The sequence below is a fragment of the Sceloporus occidentalis genome, unplaced genomic scaffold (genome assembly GCF_023333645.1).
Source record: "Sceloporus occidentalis isolate IW3139 unplaced genomic scaffold, rSceOcc1.0.p SCAF_4, whole genome shotgun sequence".
Lineage (NCBI taxonomy): Eukaryota > Metazoa > Chordata > Lepidosauria > Squamata > Phrynosomatidae > Sceloporus > Sceloporus occidentalis.
The window spans coordinates 143,636,890-143,658,972 of NW_028316984.1; the positions used below are offsets into that span (position 1 = coordinate 143,636,890).

At 39.0% G+C, this 22,083-nt stretch overlaps 1 protein-coding gene across 1 annotated transcript in view; it reads left to right on the top strand.

Annotated features, from left to right (window-relative positions):
• LOC149314771 (cytosolic phospholipase A2 delta-like) overlaps nt 1-22,083 on the top strand; it is a 36,721-nt gene that overhangs the window by 6,491 nt on the left and 8,147 nt on the right. The window contains exons 3-15 of the mRNA XM_089523142.1: nt 2,717-2,887; nt 3,125-3,241; nt 4,360-4,400; nt 6,423-6,465; nt 6,687-6,750; nt 7,833-7,969; nt 9,425-9,538; nt 12,196-12,233; nt 13,690-13,825; nt 16,141-16,277; nt 18,174-18,396; nt 19,546-19,663; nt 20,877-21,014. Of these exons, the coding sequence (XP_089379268.1) occupies nt 2,717-2,887; nt 3,125-3,241; nt 4,360-4,400; nt 6,423-6,465; nt 6,687-6,750; nt 7,833-7,969; nt 9,425-9,538; nt 12,196-12,233; nt 13,690-13,825; nt 16,141-16,277; nt 18,174-18,396; nt 19,546-19,663; nt 20,877-21,014 (1,477 nt within the window). The remainder of the gene's footprint in view (nt 1-2,716; nt 2,888-3,124; nt 3,242-4,359; nt 4,401-6,422; nt 6,466-6,686; nt 6,751-7,832; nt 7,970-9,424; nt 9,539-12,195; nt 12,234-13,689; nt 13,826-16,140; nt 16,278-18,173; nt 18,397-19,545; nt 19,664-20,876; nt 21,015-22,083) is intronic.

Consider the following 22,083-nt stretch of genomic DNA (forward strand, 5'->3'; position numbering starts at 1 on the left):
AGGTAATAACCAACACCTTGTATTGTGCTCGGAAGCGAATAGGCAGCCAGTGCAGATCTTTCAGAATAGGTGTTATATGGTCAAACCTGGACGCACCGGTGATCAATCTGGCCGCCATATTTTGTACTAACTGAAGCTTCCAGGCTTGGTACAAGGGTTGCCCCATATAGAGCGCATTACAGAAATCCAAGCGGGAGGTTACCAGAGCATGTACCACCGTTTCAAGGTCCCTTTGGCCCAGTTGGCGTATCAACCGAAGTTGATAGCAAGCACTTCTGACCGTCGCATCTACTTGAGATGTCAACTGCAGGGACGAGTCCAGAAGTACTCCTAAACTGCGAACTTCATCCTTCAGGGGAAGTGTGACCCCATTCAGGACCGGTGGACAAATTTCCTTCCTGGGGAACCTATCACCAGTACTTCCATTTTCTCTGGATTCAAACTGAGTTTGTTTTCCATCATGCAGCCCATTACTGACTCCAGGCAGGCATTCAGAGGAGAGACGCCATCCTTAGTCACTGCATCAGTAGGGCACACAGAGAAACATATTTGGGTGTCATAAGCATATTGATAACACTGCGCCCCATGTCTCCAGATGATCTCTCCCAGAGGTTTCATGTAAATATTAAACAAAGTGGGGGACAAAATAGCTCCCTGAGGGACACCAGATGTCAGTTCCCTCTTACAGGAGTAAGTGTCCCCCAGCTGCACCATCTGGAATCTGCCCGAGAGGTAGGAATGGAACCACTGGAGTGCAGTGGCCCCGATGCCCAACTCCCTCAGGCGTTCCAGAAGGATACCGTGGTCAATGGTATTGAAAGCCGCTGAGATGTCCAATAGCACCAACAAGGTCACACTTCCCCTGTTGATGCCCAGACGGAGATCATCGACTAAGGCGACCATGGCAGTCTCAACTCCATAACCCGCTCTGAAGCCAGTTTGAAATGGGTCCAGATAATTGGTTTCATCCAAGACTGCTTGGAGTTGGAAAGCAACTGCTCTCTCGATCACCTTACCTAAGAATGGCAATAATGAGACCGGTCTATAGTTGTTCCTTACCAGGGGGTCCAGGGAGGATGATTTGCCCAGGTCACCCACTGAGTGTACATGGCTGAGCCAGGATTCAACCCTGATCTCCAGAGTCATACTCCAGTGCTCAAACCATTCCACTAGGCTGGCTGTCTTTATTTCTGTGCTTTTCAAAAATGCCTGTAAAATGGGGACATTTTCCCATATCTGACTGAAATTTGTCACACACGAATCTCTGTAGGTTTATAAAATGCCTGAAAATTTCATGCCAGTATTTTAGAAAACATTGAGGTTGGGGAGAGTAGCAGGGCAATGGGATGAGCAGATGAAACCAGTGGAAAATTAAAACAAAGTAAATGTAAAAATGAAAATAATTACAAAATTAATGTACTTTTAATGAATAAACAACAAAACTAATGAAGGTTTTAACAGCATGCAGTAATAACAGAAATGAATACATTGTGCATTCTTATTTTTCTTTAAGTTTTCAGATCAACATATAGATGTCAAAAGAGATGGCAGCTGGTACAATTCTGTTCTCTTATTCCATGCACTGAAAGTTCTTATGAACCAGCCCATGCTCTGGGATCTCCTGGGAATGCTCTTCTCTCTGGTGGGAGAGAGCCTTCTCAAGGAAGGACTGGTCCTTTTATCACTCCATGCTTCTGAAATGATCTGTTCTGTTTCTCTGTTTGATGCGTTATATATAGTACAATTCCCTCCTGGGACTGTGTCCAGTCATGTCATGACATGTACTTCCTTTGCAGATTCGAACCTTTCCCACTTCTCTGCTCACTGTGAAAATCCTGCAAGCTAGAAATATCATTGTAGATGACTTATGTGAGTTCCTTTCAGATTTTCCAGTTGTCTCCTTTCCAGAAAATTTGAACTATTCACACCAGAAAAATAGGAAACATAAAACATTTCCAAAAGGTGGCATGAATTGAGCCCTACTTTCAGTGTTTAACTAGGAATCAAGTGGTTGACAAACCCAAAGTGCTTAGGTGAGTTTGGAAAGGACCAGAGTTCTAGCAGTTCGAATGTAAAAAGATTCTTGGGACTATGCGGGACAGATATCTATGTGGGTCCCCCCCCCCATCGTTTTTCTTGTGGACTTAAATAGGCCCCAGGAGGCTGCAGGCTTTCAGCAGAGATGTTAAGGAGAAGGAAAAAAGAAGAAAGGGATGAATGGGCATTTCAACCTTTTCCCATTTGACTGTATTATTATTATTATTATTATTATTATTATTATTATTATTATTATTATCTTTATTGCAAGCTGAATATGGAACACACATCCTTCCTTCTTTGAAATTAAGAGGAAAATTTATCTCCTTATCTCTAATATATATGGCCTTAATCCAGAATTGTGCTAGTGGCTGTTTGGGTATGAGGGGGGTTTCCCCTTCTCATCTTGTAGCCCCTACAATACCTGAAAAGCAACTCTGAAGAGTTTTCTGTAGATGAATGCCAGCCTATATAAAAAGATTATGTAGATGAAGGAAATGTAGCTGTACATTTGGAGGTATATGTACATATGTAGAGCATATGTTTTTGATGCAGAAGGTTCTGAATCTAGCCCCTGGAAGATATTAGCACCAAGGTAACTTTAAAAGATGACAGGTTTTCTTGAAGAAGATGAACCTTGAAATCTTTTCCAGTGTTGTGATTTCAGTATTTGTTCTAGGCTTGCATTAAGAAAATTTTCCTCTCTGATGTAGCAAGTGGAGCTGATTGCTATGTAACGCTATGGCTGCCGACAGCTTCAAAGGAGAAATTAAGAACTCGAACAGTCTTACACTCCAGTGCGCTTGTGTGGAATGAAACCTTCTATTTCATGATACAAAATCAAGTCAAGGTAAGTGGACAACAGTCTTGTTGTTTGCCGTGGAGAAACTGAATTCAAAATTGCTCAAGATGACTAAGATAGGCTGCATTCTGGACCACCATTGCTGAATTATGGGCATGAATGCAATTTCAACTTTTTCTTAGTGGTATCTTCTTCAATCCAGATCAGCATTAGACATCTATTAAGACAAATCTGAGGTCTTCAGCACCTGATTTTTCCCCCCTGAAAGATGCATTTAAATTTCAGAATATTCTGGAACTGAGGATTTATTCTGAAGATGATCTTCTCTTTACCATTCTCTTTGATGTAGCTGAAGTTGCTCCTGGTGAGAGAGTCCATGTAACCTTTATATTAAATTTGGAGGTATGGAATATAATTTCTTGCTCACATCTTTTATATTTCACTAGATAAAGTGTGTGTGTGTGTGTGTGTGTGTGTGACATGTGTGTGGGCACATGTGCACAATTTCTGAATGAAGACTTACATTACATAAAAACAATATCAATATATTGAAGTTTGATTCTTTATTTGTCTATGGCAGGGGGTTGGACTGGAGGGCCCTTGTAGTCGCTTCCAATTCTATGATTCTATGATATAAGAATAATACACATAAATACATTGTAATGTGTTATGTATGATGAAGACCAGGATGAAATTTGACTGTGACTTAAAAAAAATGTATATCCAATAGGCTAATAGTAACCCATTCACTGTTGGTGGATCCTTATATAGCCATCCACACTGAAGGAGTGATAAAGAATGGGTAAATCTCCAAAATTAGGGAGCTGAATCATTCCCCCAGGAGGCTTTGGATGGCCTCAATCCCTTGCTGCACTCTCCAGGAAGAAAAGTTCAAAAACATTTTATTTATGGTCTGTTTTAGGTTCAGGAAAGGCCTTATTACAACAAAAAGTCAACTTCCAGATCAATTATTGTTGGGAAAAAAAGCCTCTTCTGTGCCTGAAATATCCTATGGAGTCTAAACATATGGTAAAATTGCCCACTCCACCTCCAGGAAGGTTTGGATATTTTGTGTGTGTGTGGGGGGGACAAAATGAATTTGATCTTGAGGGGAATGAATGAGTGACCACATGTGGCCTACAGGCTGGACTTTCCCCTCCACACTTAGTGGGGTGGGGCTCAAAAAGCTTGCAGGAGCCTTAATTTTCAGAAATACAAATCCCTCGAACAACTTGATGGCAAAGATAACAACAACAACAAATATAAGGAGGACCCTTATCACAGCTCTCAGTTAAACTGTTGAGAGTGGGAAACCGAAAGCTAGCTGACAGTGCAACAAGGGGAATGGAATGGAGTATCCTAGAAAAAAGCTTTAGCTCTCCGGAATCCTGAACATAAGAATTCCCATGTTGTATTTTTCCAAGTCTTTCTTTTTTAAAATAACCATGAATGATATTTCTTCTCTTTTCCTAAGTTCAGCAAGTTTTATTCTGCTTACCACCTCCATATTTTCTTCTTAGAAAATGAAACAACTAGAAGTGGAGTTCATCATGAAGGAAAAGTAAGTGGCCATAATGGGGGAGGTGTTATCAGTTCCTTATGAAATGTAAAGTAAATCAATATGCAGTCCTCCCTCTGTTCTCACAGTCTTCAGATTTGTGTTCCTCGCTTCTGCTCAAGGGACAAAAGAACAGGGTGTGCGCCCATGCCCCTGTGCACCTGTGCCTATATTCAAGCCAATGAGACTTGAATATAAGCAAAACTTTGTTTTCATGAGGGGGTCTGGAATGAATCCCCAGCGAAAAAGGAGAGGCGATTGTAAATGGATTTAAATCAGTACATTTATAGATGTTTTTGCTTCTGACATGTTGAGAATTTAATGACTAGGATTCAGCAGGAGATGTAAGTAAAACTAATTACATCTGTTGTCTCTGTGTTCATTTGAGATGTTGAAAGCTACACTGCTATTGAGAAAAAATATCTGTACTTTTACTTGCCCAGACATGAATTCAGTTCCTCTGTTTATGCTATCACACATTCTACTTCTCCGTTAATTACTTTCCACTAATAGCAGACTGCTGTAGGGTTGTTTTTCCAATACATGTGGTTCAGTGAAGCTCATGTTAGGTTTTACTTCCATTTCATGTATGAAATGTCACTGCCATGGCAGTTGCAATACTGGCAGAGGTGGTGTCACAGTCTCCTTCTTCTCCTCTGCCCCTGTCCCCCCGAAATTCCCAAGCATCCTGATTCCGCTCCTTTTTTTTGGTATTTTTTCCTTTTCTTTTTTAAGACATGTAAATTGCATTACCAGAAATGCAGAAAAAAGTAGAAGTAAAAAAAGAAAAGAAAAGAAAAGAAAAAAAAGATGAAGAAATTTAAAGTCACACTGAATAGGACATAATGCAGGGAGGCGGGGTGTAGGGGTAACCCAGAAGAGATCACGATGGCAACAGTAACTCCATTCCTGTGATTGTGAAGATGCGCAATACCGGCTCTTTCTCAAACTAGCATGTTTGTGTTTTCATTAATTAGCACAATTGCTGTGAGAATGTTTTCATTTGTACCACTGTGGGATCATTACTAAATTTTACCTGTTTTGTGATGGAATAATTCTAGCAGAATTTTTTGGGGAACATCATCAAAGGTTAACTTGAACATCTTTAGAAAAGAATTAGTCAATATAAAATGAAGTATAGTTGTCCCTCCATATTTGCTAGAGTTAGGGGAACAAGACCCCCGTGAATATGGAAAAACCGCAAATAACAAAAACACTGTTTTTACCTGAGAGGACACCTCTCTAGGAATCTTTAGGTCCTCCAGTGCAACTCTGTGGTCAATGTCCAGCATACACTGACCATAGAATGGCACTGGAGTAGCTACAAATGGTCTTTCAGTGCAACTTTTAGTTAAAGTTGACCACAGAGTTGCACTGGAGGACCTAGACAGTCCTAGAGAGAACATATTAATGAAATCCATGAATAATCAAATCCGCAAATATCAAAGCCGCAAATATGGAGGGATGACTGTACTTTTAAATTGTCTGGAAAATTAAGTATACTAACTTTCTCTGATTGAAATCAAAGGATGTTTAGGATGCAGTCCTATATGGTGGGTTTTCATACTGGGGATTAAATCCCATTCTATTTATATTCTTGAGATTGTTGAATACATTGAGATTTACTTCAAGTGGGTCCTTGTTATGTGTTGGGGTTTGGTTCTAGGATCCTCTGTGGATAAGAAAATCTGTGGATGCTCAAGTCCCATTAAATATAATGGCATAGCAAAATGGTGTTCCTTATATAAGATGGAAAATCAAGGTTTGCTATTTAGAATTTATATGTTTTTTTGAAAATTTTTAAGCTGTGGATGCTTGGATAAAAAAATACGTGGATAAGGAGGGCCGACTGTATATGTGTGTGTGTCTTCTCTACATGCCTTGAAATTTCACCCCCAAATTGTGCTCTTCTAGGTCTCTTTTTAATTTATAATTTATAATGAGGTAAGATGGGTTGCTACTGCTAAAACGGATATATTTAAAATAAATATTTATTTTAAAAAAGCGTCTTTTCATTCTTTCTAGTTTGGATCATCTTGAAAAACTTATCACAAATGATGTCCTTGTGGTAATATTTATATTTTTTTTATTTTGTGTCTTCTTGCTTTTAAAGTGTGCTTTTTGATGCATTATAACTTTATATCAGTGGAAAAATGAAAAAGCAGAGAGGTGTAGGCTTTTAGGATGCAAATGTCAAAGAACTGTTTTTAGAGGCAGCTTTAATTGAATGCATGACACTTTCAGTGGTGTAAATCTTCATGATATGACTTGTTATTAATTATCTTACAGTCCCGTTCAGTTTCCTGTTTAAATGTTTGTGTGGCCAAGGGAAACAGTAAGAGGTATTCAAAAGGTAAGACTGTGTAAAGTTCATTCTCTAAGCAGAGTAGCACTTTGCTAAAAAGCAATTCTTTTCTCTTTTCTAAGAATCAATGGATATTGTAACATCCTTTGTCTGTGAGCCACCTTGGGCCCCTTCTACAAGAAAGGCAACGTACAAATGAAACAAACAAACAAACAAACAAACATTTAAATATTTTATTTTGCTAATAAACAGCTTTATATTCTATTTTATTTTCAATAATAATTATCAATATTTTGATATTAACTAATAATGTAGGATTTTTAAAAGCTATCATCTAATCATGAAAGATTTGCATAGGATGGCCATCTGTTAGGGAAGCTTTAAGTCTGGATACTCCCATTGGTAGGGGTTGGACCAAATGATCAATATCTTTCCATTCTACAGTTGTATGGCTCTAGGATTCTAAACTGTTTTCATGATCTTTATCTTAAGTGTGCACATTTAGAATCAAAGGCAATCAGTCATAGGGGAAACTACTGTATATTGTTTGTATATATTCCTGGGCTTTACTTTTTTGGCAGAAACTTTGGTACCAGAAGTAGAAATAACATGGAAAAACTAGGAATAGGTTTCTACACCACAAAAAAGGACAGCAGTTCAACATGATTCAGCAAACTATTTATTCAAAATTAGGATTATGCACATGTGAAATGTGACAACCAGGTCAGGTGAAATCTTGCACACATAATAAAAATATTTAACATCTTCTAGTGACCACTTGATAGCTTCTTCTAAAATGTATCTCAGGATGACTTTTTTCTTTCTCTTTGATTAATCTACCCCTTGCTGATGTCTAGCATTATTTTGAAATTATTGTTTGTAGTTAAATTTGAAATAAAGATCGAGAAATTATTAAATTTTAATCTGACGTTTGGAAAAGCAAGTACTTTAACTACGTTAATATTTTGGATTAAGTTGTCTTTATGTGCTGATAAGTGATTATTAGGTGCTAGATTCTTCAGATACTCATCTTAATTATAGATAAATGCTATAAAATGCTGGTTTCTTGATAGCAATAATAGAAAACTGGGGTAGTTGATAATTTTATCTATTTGGGCTTCTGCTTATAGAGGAAGATAACCTTGCATTGCAAGTGAAAGGATCATATGAAGACAGGTGGAAAACTGCTTTGGAATCTGGATTGATAGAATGCTTTCACTTCCACTATCCAACATATTGGGAACCAGAACTGAATGCCATTCTACAGGTTATATTAATGTTATAGGAAATATTGCATAACATAACACCTAACAATAAGTCTTGAAACAAGGGCATAAAAACATACTTTGCTCATAGCAGTACCAACTAGTGATACCATTTGGACACGAGAATGTCACGGATTCCTGTTATGAGAATGTGCCATAATAAGCCTTAGGATCACATGCACCACTGTTCTTCTTTACATGAAAGGAAAAAGTTTACAGATTTAATTTGTGGTTTGGAAGAAACCATTTTCTTCTTTTAAGTTCTGATTTAAAAATAGTGGCTGTCTAAACCATCATTCATTATACCAAACTATAGTACTATGTTATGTACGATAATAGATAATAGAACTGTATAGAACATACTATAAATTTTATATTATTCTGTGTTTAAATTGCTTAAATATTATATTACAAAATAACCAACATAGTAACCAAGATCCAAAAATATAATTTGTTTGGTTTCCATTAACCAACTCTGGCTGGAGGAAAGCAGTTTCCTACATTTGATTATAATAGAAAACTATGGCTGCATCCACACTGAAGAAAGAACCCAGTTTGACACCACTTTAACCTCCCTGGTTCAGTGCTATGAAATTCTGGGAATTGTAGTTCATTGTGGCCTCAGAATGGAGGTCAGCTCTGGGGCCACAATAAACTATAATCCCAGAATTGATATGAAATGATTTTTCAACTGGCCATCATGTAGTTCTAGCCATCTCTGCTGACAAGTCATAGATTTGATCCAATAAGGCAAACTCACCTTCTATATAATCACAGTGTAAATTTTCTATTTCTTTAGTGGTAACAGAGGAATCCAAACACCAAGACTATAAGGGTACAAATTATGATCTAAATGGATTTCAGAGGCAAGATCCAAAGACAGCAGCAAATAAGCAAAAGAGCTGAACACAAATTATTAGAGTTAGAAGTGCTGATTTAAATTCATGGTTTCATTCCAAATATTTCCCTATCCAATGTGAGAAGCTTGGTAAAAGCTAATTAATATACTAATACATGTGTAGGTTAAGTACAGTGGGCCCTTCTTTTATGCTGTGGATCTGTTCCGTCCTCCCTGCGTAAAAGAAAAAAGCGTAAGCTCGAGCCCCATTAGAAGTAATGGGGCGTGTGCTTGCTGTGCGGCGCCATGGGCATGCCATGGGTGCGTGCCCCATTACTTTTTCTGGGGTGTATGAGCCTTTCTTCTGGGGTGCATGAACGTATGCTGGAAGCCACGTATGATGCGGGCGCACTGTATTTCAGTTCACTGATAAATTATATGCACAAATTACAAGTTTTAACTCCAGAATTATTTAGACTATCATTCCACTCAGGCCTAGGTTATGATATCACCTAAAAATATCAACATCTATTTTCCTTAAATATATGTAAAGAGACCCTAATGCATGGCATTTTCTGATTATGTAAAAACATAACCCCTTTCTTTTATCCATACACAGCATTGCTCAAGTAATGGGGAGCAAGACAAACACCATTCTTTTGCATCATTGACTTTGCCTCTAAAATTAGTTTCAGCTGGGCAAGAGGTAAAAGTAGCTCTTCCTGTGTCAGAGGTACGTTTGACCAGATTGGTTAACATGACATTTAACTGTCTCAATTACTTACATTAAGATTAAGTACAGAAGAGCTTAATTTACTGAAGCAACCCAAACTGATCATGGTATCTTAAACTAAAACTGACCAGCTGGGGTGTGATTGCAGGATGGGGGACAGTGGGTACACCTCTGTTTCTTTGATTCACATGATTGTAATAATGTGATCTTGAATGCCTGTTGCAACTGTGGGCGGCTGGGGGAACAGATTAACTCCCCAGGAGACATTGGAGACCTGCACCAAAACTGTAGTGCAAAATCAACATTTTGCCCCCAAACAAAAGTACAGAAGACATGTTTTTGGCTTCCATGATTGACCAGAAGTCACTTCTTATTCTTGAAAAATGCATCTCTGCACCAGAAAATGGCCTGGGGGGGGGGGCATGGTAAAAATATCACCATGCCCCTTGAAGAGCATTTTGGGACAATTTTTAAAAAATGTTGCTTTGATTTTTTTTCTTGACACCTGGAGGAGTGCATGTGGCCGATGGGCCATCTGTTGCTCACTGCTGCCCTAGAGCACCATCGGGATGCAATTCTTCACTACGTTTCTTCCTGAAAGAAGGAACAAGTAATTTTGCAGAGGAAATGATATTTCTGCATAGAAACATGATTTCCTACACAGGAAATGCTGTTTTCTGTGGAAAACAGCCATGTGCAAATTTTGTACAGAAATAATCCTGAATTGTGAAAATTACTGCCTGTCCAGACTTCTTATTGACAGGATTTCTCAACATTTGAAAAACATGTTTTTGACCATTTTTGGAATATTTTTAATATTCTCAGCAGCAGTAATGTTAACAAGAGTCCTTTGTAGTTTTTAAAGAGGGCTTTAAAGAGCATTTCTGTCCATTCTCCACTATCTCCTTTTTTTTTTTGTGGTGGGGAAACAGAAAACAGAATATGCACAAATTTTGTCAACAAGAAAGAGTGAAAATAGTTTGTACAAGATTTTTCACTTTTCATGAGACTGAAAAAACTACTGCTTTTTTTTTTTGGTTCAGCAGCAGTAATGTATAAAAAACTGAGGATTTGAGGGTTTACTCACATAATGTTTTTGCATGAAACCTTGCCCACCTAACATGGAGGGGTTTTATTTTTTGGCTAAAAAAAGTGTGAAATGTACTGCCAGTACCCTGTATTATGGAGCACTGGGCTTAAAGAAGTGGCTTGTTTTTCTTCCTTAAGGAATTATGTCAGAATCTATTGCAGCCTTTAAAAACCAGACTAACTGCTACCTCCCAGAGGGCCTTCTCTGCAATCGCTCCCAAACTATGGAACGGTCTGCCAGATGAGATCCGTCAAATTGCCAGCTTAGACAGCTTTAAAAAATCTGTCAAGACGGATCTCTTCTGGCAGGCCTTTCCTGAATAAAAGTGCCCGGCCACAGAATGAATGCTCCCCGCATCATGTATCAGCCCACCGCTCTGTCCTCACTGTATTTTATTGTGTTTTTAATAGATGTTTTAATTGTAATTTGTTTAATCCTGTTTTAAGGGGGGGAATTTGGGACATACATTTGTAAATGTGGATTTTAACATGTTGTAGCCGCTTTGATTGTCCTGTCACAGAAAAGCGGGATATAAATAAAAGTTTTATTATTATTATTTATTTAGAATAGTAGGATAACGGTAGTCAGAAAATATTTTCTCTAGTGCATATATAGAGTTGAAGGAATTTGCCATTCACAGAGCAATATTATCAGCCAATAAATCTGATCTGATTATTGTAAATCGATGATAAAAAATAACAGTAAAAATAACAATGTTGAATACATAATTTAAACCAACATTTTTCCTTTTAAAACAATGACAATAACAACAGTAACAAAGAATATTAGGGAACAAAAACTGCAGTGTAATATTCATGGGCTTTTTGGGGATCTTATGAGTGGCCTTGTTCATCATGATGCAGAATTGCAGACTAAGAAAATTAGAAGGATTTCATTTGCAGTAGAAGAATTTCATATGCCTATCAGTCTTTTTGCCATGTGCTGTACATTTATAAAACAAACAAATCCATAGAAACATTGTAGTGATTTCCCCCCCACTTTGTGACATCTTCTCTAAGAAATTACTGGCTAGAATCCTTTTGGCATGAAATCTCTGCTGGCATAACTCCCAGTTATATCCATGTATTTATTTTTTGAAGGGGGAGAAGTTATCTGTAGCTTTCAGTATAATACCTCTCACTCTAAATGTGCCATAGCACCTGGGGATCTTGTTGTCACGATTCTGTCCCCCAAGCCACTGTCTACAGAGAAATGCCTGAGTGTATTTGAATTGCCCTTGCACATTTGAAAAATAAGGATCATTTTTTTCCTGACCCCCCGCTCCATATGCAAAGACAGCCAGAATATGCCTGGGTGGATCTCACAACCAATCAATGGCTGGGGACACCAAGTTGTGCCAATGAATCCCCTCCCTATCTGCTGTTAAACACCAGCAGAGAACGTGGGAAAGAAGAAATAGCTCCCAATGATGGCATACGTATGCTGACAGACATTTATGCTCTGTTAACATAGGATCTCAATCATTATATAATTGTATGCTAAGAAAGTTGAATTCTGTGGATTATGTATATGACCTTTACATATGTATTTAAATTCTTCCTTTTAGGATACTAGTCTGGAGCTGAGGTTACATACACAGTCCTGGTAATGTATTATTTTTCTGTCTGGAAAGGTTTTTGAATAAATGTGTGGATCAATGCAGGTTACCTCCTGGTTTTCTGGATCCTCCTTGGAATTGGATTGATCCTGTTCTTGTCCCTAAAATGGTTCATTCTTGGAAACAAATTTATAGCGATGTTTTTTCTTGTTCTCTCTCTCTCTCTCTTATCCCTCCTGTCCTGATACTTTGTATAATTTTGGTAGCCTAATAGCCTAAGTAGCCTCATATATATAGGTTACGCACTGTTACCTAATAGCAGTATCAGTACTACTGAGAATAACTGAAGATCTAAATATACTGTTATTTTTACTCTGAGAGTGGTTTCCAGTGTCATAGAGCTATAGAAAGTATGTATGCATATCCTTCAACATTTCATAGATGAAAACCTGGACACATGTGGTGAAGCAACATCAGAGTATGATCAAAATGATAAAGGTTATTAATAAGGAAGACCATGCAAGCTAGGCAAGGCTGCCAGTGTTTGCTTTTTGCAGAGACTACTGGGAAAGCTAAGGCTCTGTGCTCTAAACTCCTCTCCTCCCTGCTGAATTAACTGAGGGCAAACTACTTTTGCATTTTGAACTTAGAAACGAAAGTAAGTTGAGGACAAACGGAGGAAGCAAAAAGAGGCGAGAGAAACTGGAACACTTTAAAAGCAGCTGGAAAACTGGGATAACAGTTGCCAAATCAGGACAGTTTAGGGGAGGTATGCAGAAGGACAATCCCAACTGCTTGCACTGTCTCCTTCTCTGGAGATAATTATGACATCTCTGTCATGACATTTCTGCAAACATGAAAAACATCAACTGGGTGGAGTAAGACTCTGCTCCTTCATCTCTGTGGCAATTAAGTGTAAAATGCTTAGTTGTTGGTTGCAAAGCCAGCTTTGAAGTGCATTGCCAAGTCACTTCATAGCTCACTGTTTGGGGGTGGGGGGAATGAAGTGCTAATCCAGGTCCCTTTAATGCAAATGGAAAAACTGGAAATGTAAATGACTAAGCATGGGTTTTCTGGCCAACCCGTGACTGTTGGAGGTTATGCAGTAGCAAAGACAAGGTTGTGAGGTACCAAGAATGCAGTTCAAATATTTGTAGGATACCAGCTGGGAAAGCCTGAATTAGAGGAATATATCTCTAAATGTGGAATATTCATTGGCGGTTACCACAATATACTCTTATGGTGCTGCTATTCTACTTTTTCTGTGCTGGCTTCCTTCTGTAGCATTTTGGGGTTTGTAGTTCAGTGAGGCCTAAGAGCTCTCTGGCTGAGAGTTCTAACTGCCCCTCCCTAAACTCCAAATCCCAGAATGCAATAGGAGGCAGGCAGAGCCTGTGAAGTGGAATAGCAGCACTATAAGTGTAGTGCAGTAATCTCCATTTTTTTAGTCACTGGATGTTGTACTGTTAGGTTCTAGAACCTATTTCTTCATATCTGTTTCAGTTCAGAACAGCTTGATATGCGTTTGGGATTTGATTTATGTGAAGAAGAAAAGGCTTTTCTACACAAACGAAAAAATGTGGTTTCAGCAGCTTTGAAGAGTATCCTCCAGCTAAAAAAAGACCTCTTAGATCATGAGGTATGAATGGCAGTGTGCAGGATCCAGAATGGAGAGGAAGAAAATTTTAAAAGGAAAATAAAAGTTTATATTTGACACACATTGTCTGTTTTTTAAAAACTGTCATCAGTTTTACTGTCATTCTAGCTTTGTGTCCCTATATTGGGAGAAAGGTGGGATATAATAATAATAATAATAATAATAATAATAATAATAATAATAATAGCTGTGTAATTTGCAAACCAATTGTTTAACAAATCTAGAACAATGCATACTATGTGTTGATGGGAGTTAACCCATGCATGGATGGTTCCTTCTCCTTGGCTAGCATGGGCCTTTATAGTAAATTCTTAAATGTGCCATTCTCTTACATATCATCTCACTAAGATGTAAAATTCCTTTGCCAATTGTTGGCTATTCCTCCCTGCTGTGATGCCCTATAACAAAATCCCTACTGGAGCGAAGCTCCTGTACCTGGTCTTTTGGATATGGTTGTTTGAAGGTACAATAGACTATGGGGGGGAGGAATAAACTGAAAGATCAGTTACATGAATTGTCTAATCCTTAACCGTAGTGTACAGCCGACCTGAACATCAGCATTCAACTTATTTCTTTCCACCTCAGACAATGAACTTGTGGTAGTTTTTCGTGTGTGTGTGTGTGTTAACTCATGAGGTAGCATTTGCTTTGTTGAGTATCTTTGATGATCTTAGATAAAGTTACACTGTTGGAAAATGCATGTTTCTCTCTTCTACATAATGCCCATTTGTACCCAAAAAGATTTTCTCTGCCAAGAATCTGTTATTGACATAAATACCAATTTCTCTTTTCTACTTTTTTATTAATGAAGCAAAATGCTTCCCCAATTTCAAATTAGTCACAGGTCTCTCATATTTTTTTCTTAATATGAGTTTCTTATAAGCAAACTCAATCCAAATATCTTCAGATAATAAAATACTTGTTTCCTTTTTTGGGATGTGTTAAGGCCTACACATCCCATGATAATTTTTTGTATATCAATTTTTAAACTTTATCAGCATCAAAGACCTGTAACAGATGGGCAGGAAAAAGCGGTTCGAACCTACTTTTTCTGGAAGTGGGTTGAAATTCCATTGTCCTCATTGGCTGCTCCCAAGGCAGCCTAAATGTGCCTGGCCCAACCACACAATGCAGTGTCAAACTCTGCCACTGGTTTTTTTTTTTTTGCTCCACCATGCATGTGAACCATTGCAGAAACACACCACCTGTAATTGCCTGCTGCCTAGATGCCATCCCTCTGGATGGCCACCCCTTTGATCAGGCACATAGTTCCACTTGCAATCCTCTGCTGGTACAGGGAAGTAAAACACTGGCAAAGCAGAATCATGCCCTCCCTACATGGGCCCTTCACCCCCCTTCACCTCATGTCCCCTCTTGGATGTTTATGCATCATCTAAATACCCCACCTTCAATGTGGCCGGAAAGTGCTTTATTTGGCTTGTCTATTCCACCCAAAGTCCCTATCTTTTTTGTCATCTTCAGACTTTCTTCCTTTTTCTCTTCTGTGCTTCATCAAAAATATTTCCAGATTTTTCAAGAAAACCTTAGCCTTTGAAAGAATATTCTGAATCTTCTGTTTAATTTCTCCCATCTAAAATGTATCTCTTGTTGCTTTACCTTGCTCATCAAAAAGACATAAACAGTTCTTTTTCTCAAGATGCTTGGAGGTATATCCTTAAAATGCCTTATTTTATTTCCATCAGTCATTAGCTTCTTCTGATAATATTGTTGGATCACTGCATCTCTTGTCCATATTTTAAAAAATGGATAAACACACCCCTAGGCAGCTTCCTCTCTCTGGCAAATCTTGAATTCAATCTGAAGACCTTATCCAGATCCCAACTAATATCTTCTTTAGACTTTCCTTAAAATCAGCCAAGATCTCTGCCATTCTGTCATAAATATCATCATTTTGTTGTTCTGGTAAGTTTTAAATATCTTAGTCTCAATCTTAAATCAAAAAGAGCAGATTCATCCAGATCATGTTCCCTGTCTTGAGTCTATACTGTCCTCCAACTTTTGCTTTTTAATTTCTAAATTTTCCAGTGTCTGTCATCTTAGTATCTTGCTCTAAAGAAGGCCTTCTTGAAGCCTGAGTTTGTGCATTTGCGGCCATCTGTCTTGGTTGCATTCCCAATTACAAGCACTATGTATTTGACAGCTGTCAGATTATACTATTTAAAATGCAAGTTTTCTTTTCCTTGGAATTATTCTTCTTGGCCACACGATGTTGCTACAACTTAATCTTTTGATAATACCGTGCTAATACAGTTTTAAAATGTTTATATTTTAAACAGGTTCCAGTAGTGGCAGTCATGGCAGCAGGGGGTGGATGCCGAGCAATGACATCTCTTTATGGTCAGCTGTCAGGACTTAAGAAGCTTGGTATTCTGGACTGCATAACGTATATTGGTGGTACTTCAGGCTCAACTTGGTGAGATGACCAAATTGACATGAAATGAGGAAAGATATGCAGTGCTCTTAGATGAAATGAATAGGTCCATTTTACTATTCAGTTCTTGCACTACAATTCCACTTTAACTGCCATGGTTCCATCACATATAATCCTGGGATTTGTCATGGGGGGGATCCAGAATTCTCAGACAGAGAGACCAACTGACTCACCAGACTACAAACCCCAGGATTATGTAGGATGCTGTCATGGCAGTTGAATGGAATCAAAGTGCAGTAATTGTGAAAAGGACCCAAAAATGTATTCATAAGAAATGCACAATCTATGACTTTGTTTATTATGCATAACCACTTTCTCTGGACAAAGTTTTATGAGGACTACAGATATTGCAATTAAAATTTTCCACAATCAATTCATTTAAAATAGCTTCTAAAAGGCTGGCATTATATGCCTAGGGCAGGCCCAAAACATTTGTTTGTTTCAGGGAAAGGGAAATACAGTGTTGTCTTCCATTTCACATACAGAACCTATCTGGACCAGCAACTGAGTCTTACTTCAGTGCAGAATAGGATCCTCCACTATATGTGAGCTTAGCAAAATGGTGTTGTGATGCTGCTCAGGTTGGATGGTACACAACTGTCCTCTAAATGATAAGAATGGTCTGGGATGATGGGGAGAAGGTTCCAAAGGAACATCTGTCCAGGAAAGCAGCCAACGAACTGCTGATAAAGGCTGAAGCCAACTTTTACAGACAAACAAATACAAGGCTTTGCAGCAGCAAAAAACCAAGTCCATTATCACAGTACCTGTCCAATGTCCAATAGAGCAGAGTCAGAGGCAAGCCAAGGGTCTAGGATTCCAGAGAGTAGGTCAGCAAGTCAAGTCCAGGGTCAAGAATTCCAGGTCCATAATTCAGGAGGCAAGGTTTCAGGCGACAAAGTCCAGGGGAGTCAGAGCATGATGCTTTCACAGATAAGGTCTGACAAAATAGCTCAGCATCTTGCACCTGTTTAGATTGGCCCAGTTCCTAATCACAGCTGTTTAGTGATTGCTGAGCGTTTCTCATATGACCTCCTGGATCGACGGAGGCACACCCTTTCTGTCCTTCTCTGGCTGAAAGTAGGTACAGCTTCATCCTGCTCCTCTATGTCTCCCAAACCTGGAATCTCTGCTGGGGGGAGGATGTACTGCTGAGTCATAGGCTCTGCTGGAGCTGACACAACAGAGCTAGAGCCTGGTTCCACTGACTCTGCTGGAGCTGGCATCACACAGCTAGGGCCTAGCTCAGCCTAGCTCTGAGTCCTCAGCCTGGCTGGCCATGACAACATCTGTGAGGTTGCTGCCCCCAGCATCTGCTGCCTGAGGTGACTGTCTTATTCCCCCTTAATGATAGGACGTGCCCTTTATATTTCCTACAGAGCTAGAGAAAATGTCACATAGAAGTACGAAAACCTGGAATGAGTGTTGAACTGCATAACATTTAACTAGAAATTCCCTCAGAATGGGCATTAGAATCATTAATTGTTTGCGGTTACTTTCTTGTAGCATCTCTTCTAGAAAACATATCCCTCTGACCCTTTATAAGGGAAATCACCCCAAATATATATCTACCTCAGGACGTTTTTTAAATTGTATTTGTAAATCATGTGTTTTTTAGATATGTTATTTTATGAGCTGATTTTAAACGATTGTAATTATGATGTATCATTGATTTGATACTGGCTGTAATTCCGCCTCGATCCATGGGGAGAGATGGGAAAATATAAATAAAATTATTATTATTATTATTATTATTATTATTATTATTATTATTTAAGCTACACCTGTCAGGAAAACAGATATGGCTCCTTTGCAATGAAATATATGTTTATTGTCAGCATGTTTCTCCAAATTATGTTATCATAACCCTTTATTTAGGACCATGTCAAATTTGTATGAAGATTCTGCTTGGTCTCAAAAAGATCTTGGGAGGCCAATCTGTAAGGCCAAGAAACATATGACAAAGAACAAGATAAATGTCTTTTCTCTGGAACATCTTATCAGTTACCAAAAGGAAATGACACAGAGAGCTGAAGATGGCATTTCTACTTCTTTTAATGATCTGTGGGCTGTAGCACTTGAGAATATCTTACATGGTAGGGTATGTACAGTTGAAACACTTTCTTTCTTTTTGAAAAAAATATAACAAATGCACAAAACTTACAAGTATGTGACTTACAAAACTACATAAGCCAGGCTGAGAATCATGCAGCCCTCCAGATATTGTTGGGTTACAGTACTCAGCATTCCTCACCATTGGATATGTTGGCAAGGGCTGTTGGTAATTGCAGTCTAATACAATCTAGAGGGCTGCAGGATTCCCACCTCATTTGCTCTCTCTCTCTCACCCACCTCCACCCCATACTCATGAACATCCACAAAATAAATGTAGACACTTGAGAAATTCAATCATTGCAAATGATAGGACTGGATTTTATCTTCACATGCCAAGATGGGGTCACATCTTAATTATTGATCAGCTTTTCCATTTGTCAAATGTTCTGATGCATATTTCTAGGAATGTCATTTTTACTGTTTTTCAAGAAAGTGGTCAAAGTAACTGGAATATTTTGGGAGGGGGTGCTCAATTTTTTTTTTCTTTTTAGTAGTCCAGGGCGGGATACAAACCGCCAAATAGTACGTCATCAATACGTACTAGGGTTAGGAAGGGGCGGTGCTTCCGCACCCCCCTAACCCTAATACGTATTGAATACGTACAAGATGGCGGCGCCCTGTTCATACGGGCGCAGCCATCTTGACGTATCGGACGCTGAGCGTCTGTACGCATCGCGTCCTTTGTGACGTAGTGAGTGCGCCCCTGGCGCCTCGCTACGTCACAAACGCGACTCCAAAAGAAGCTCCATTTTGGAGCTTCTTTTTTGCTCCGCGTGGGAGCCGCGCGGTTTGGCTGCTGCAGCTCCCGCGCGGAGCAAACGGCGGCGGCGGGGAAGCGCTGCAAAGCGGCGGTTTGTATCCCACCCAAGACTGGTTAAAAATTCTTGCACCTTTTCTCTATCTCATATAAGCTCCATTACCCAGAAAGGTAATGATTATGTGGGAGTGGTGGGAATACATGTGTGGACACTGTCATTATGTTATCAAAACAGAGATTAATTTGGAAAACAACTTGAAACAACAAATTCAGTTCAGGATCAATCGTTCCCTAGCAATGAACAATGCACTCAGCTGAGCTTCAAGTCTTTTGCTTTCTTTCTGTTTTTCAGATCATTAATTTGTGTTCCCTTATTAGGTAAATGATTTTAAACTCTCCGATCAGCAGCAGGCTGTGAATCAAGGCCAGAATCCCCTACCACTCTATGTAGCACTCAGTGTGAAAGAAAATCATATTTCTACTTTTGATTTTAAAGGTAACACTAATTCAGTTGTAACTGTGGTACAGAAAAGAACATGTAAAAACCAATTATTTTTACCTGGAAAGGAGAAATCAAATATCATTAGCCGAATTAAATATTTGGCCACAACTTCATTGAAATTTCACACACTATGGTTGGTATTCTTTAGAGGCATACACTAAAAACATCCCTTTTAGTAAGTTTAAAGCTGGTGAAAGGTCTGGAAACTATGCCCTGTAGCTTGGAGAGCTGTGAACGTTTAGCTTGGAGAAGGAAAGTCAAGGGGTGATATGTTAATCATGTTTAAATATTTGAAGGGATGTTATATGTTGAGGATGGGGCAAGCTTGTTTTCTGCTGCTGCAGAGACTGGCCGAAGCAGAGACTTGCTAAAGTCAGGATTGTAGCCCAGACATTATCACACATAAATCTAATGTAACAGTAGTGATATTGGCAGCAATTGATAGAAAAAGCCATCAATGAAAAGTTGTATGATAGTCACAGATGGAGGGCATTCCAGTTGCAGCTCAATCATAGTGTCATCTGATAAGGTTTGGCCATAGATGCTTCTATTCTGCTTTAATTCCACTTTTTAGCCTCAGTTTGATAATTTCCTATGTCCCCTGTAGCCAGATACAAAACAACTATTACAGTGTTGAGACCTTCAAAGGACCACAGCTGATCTCAGTGCTGCAGTAATGATTTTGCATCTGGCTATGGGGACATAGGGGCTGTACATACAGGTGGCAGGACACTGCCCCTCTTTGCCATAGATGGAGGCCGCGGCAACCGCATGCCACAGCCTCTGTAGGGGAAAAAAAGAAGCTGAGAAAAGTGGCTTCTTCTTGCTCCCTGGAAGGGGCATCAAAGGAGCATGGGCACACCATGATGACACCATTTCTGTGCCGTGCCATTTGGTTGCTGTGCCAGAGATGCACCATCATGGTGCACACCATGTAAACTGGCACGTGCCACAATGTCGCCCTGCTGGCGGTGGTAGGGCTTTGAGTGTGCAGACATGAGTACATGTATGAAAATGACTGTTTTGACTGCTAATTATCTTTCCTAGATATTAGCAAGCTAAACGTCTAAAACCATGCATAGGTGGAATACGATACACAAAATATATTCATGAAATAATGTTTTTGTATATGGTCTTAGCTATAGCAGGATTATTTATTGTGTTATGTTTCTTTACACAATGGTATAACAAGTGTACTTGTTCACAGAATGGTGTGAATTTTCTCCTTATGAAGTCGGTTTTCTGAAATATGGTGCATTCATTCATTCAGAAGATTTTGGAAGTGATTTTTTCATGGGACGACTGATGAGGAAAATTCCAGAGTCCCGGCTCTGCTATTTAGAAGGTAAGAGTGTGCTACTTAATAGGAAAAGGTAAAGCAATATTATATTGCATTTATAATGGATAGTACTAAGGGTTGCAAATTGTATGTTAAATGTCAGGATTTAAAAGAAATTCTTTCAGGCTAAGGCAATAAATTCCAGTTAGTTATCAGCCCCCCCCCCCCTTTTCCATAAGAAACATGAGTGCAGTCAAGAACATTATCCATCATGGAGTCTCAGAATATCTGTATTATTTGTAGTTTGCAACTATTTACTTAAGACAAGTAAAATAATGTATAAATTGTTGTTATTGTTGTGTGCCTTCAAGTCATTTTCTATTTATGGTGACCCTAAGGTGAACCTATCATGGGGTTTTCTCGGCATGATTTGTTTAAAGGAGGTTTGCCATTGCCTTCCTCTGTGGCTGAGAACATGACTAGAACATTAGTGAATGTCATGTCTTCATGGTCACATGTAGTTATTGCTGTTGCTGTGGTTGTTGTTGTTGTTGTTGGGCACCTTCAAATAACTTCTGACTCATAGCAACCTTAATGCATTTCTATCATGGACTCTTTCTGGCAACATTTGTTCAGAGGAGGGTTGCCTTTGCTCTCCTCTGAAACGGAGAGAACGTGACTTGTTCAAGGTCACCCAGTAGATTTCAGGCTGTGAATCGAACCTTGGTTTCCAGAATCGTAGTCCAATACTCAAACCACTATGCTATTTTGGCTCTTAATGTATCAGTACATATAAGTAAACAAGGATGTACATATAAGTAATAATGCAGCGAGTGTGGAAAGTTCCAGTATTTTAAACAGCAGAGTTACAGGTTTCAGTATTTTTTATGTTGTGTTTGTGGGAGATCAATTAATTGTTACCCATGGGAATACCTTTCTGAAGTGATGGAATTTTGTGATTCTCTGAGGCAAGAGGCTATGCAGGTGACAGCAGTCTTGCTGGTAGGGTCTCCCATGTCAGACAGGCTTTTGCTGAGGAGCCAGCATCAGGGTGGAATGGGGACGTGGCAACTGCATGCTGCATGCCCTGACTCATCTCTGATGACACTACGCCCCCAACTGTACAGCGGGGGGT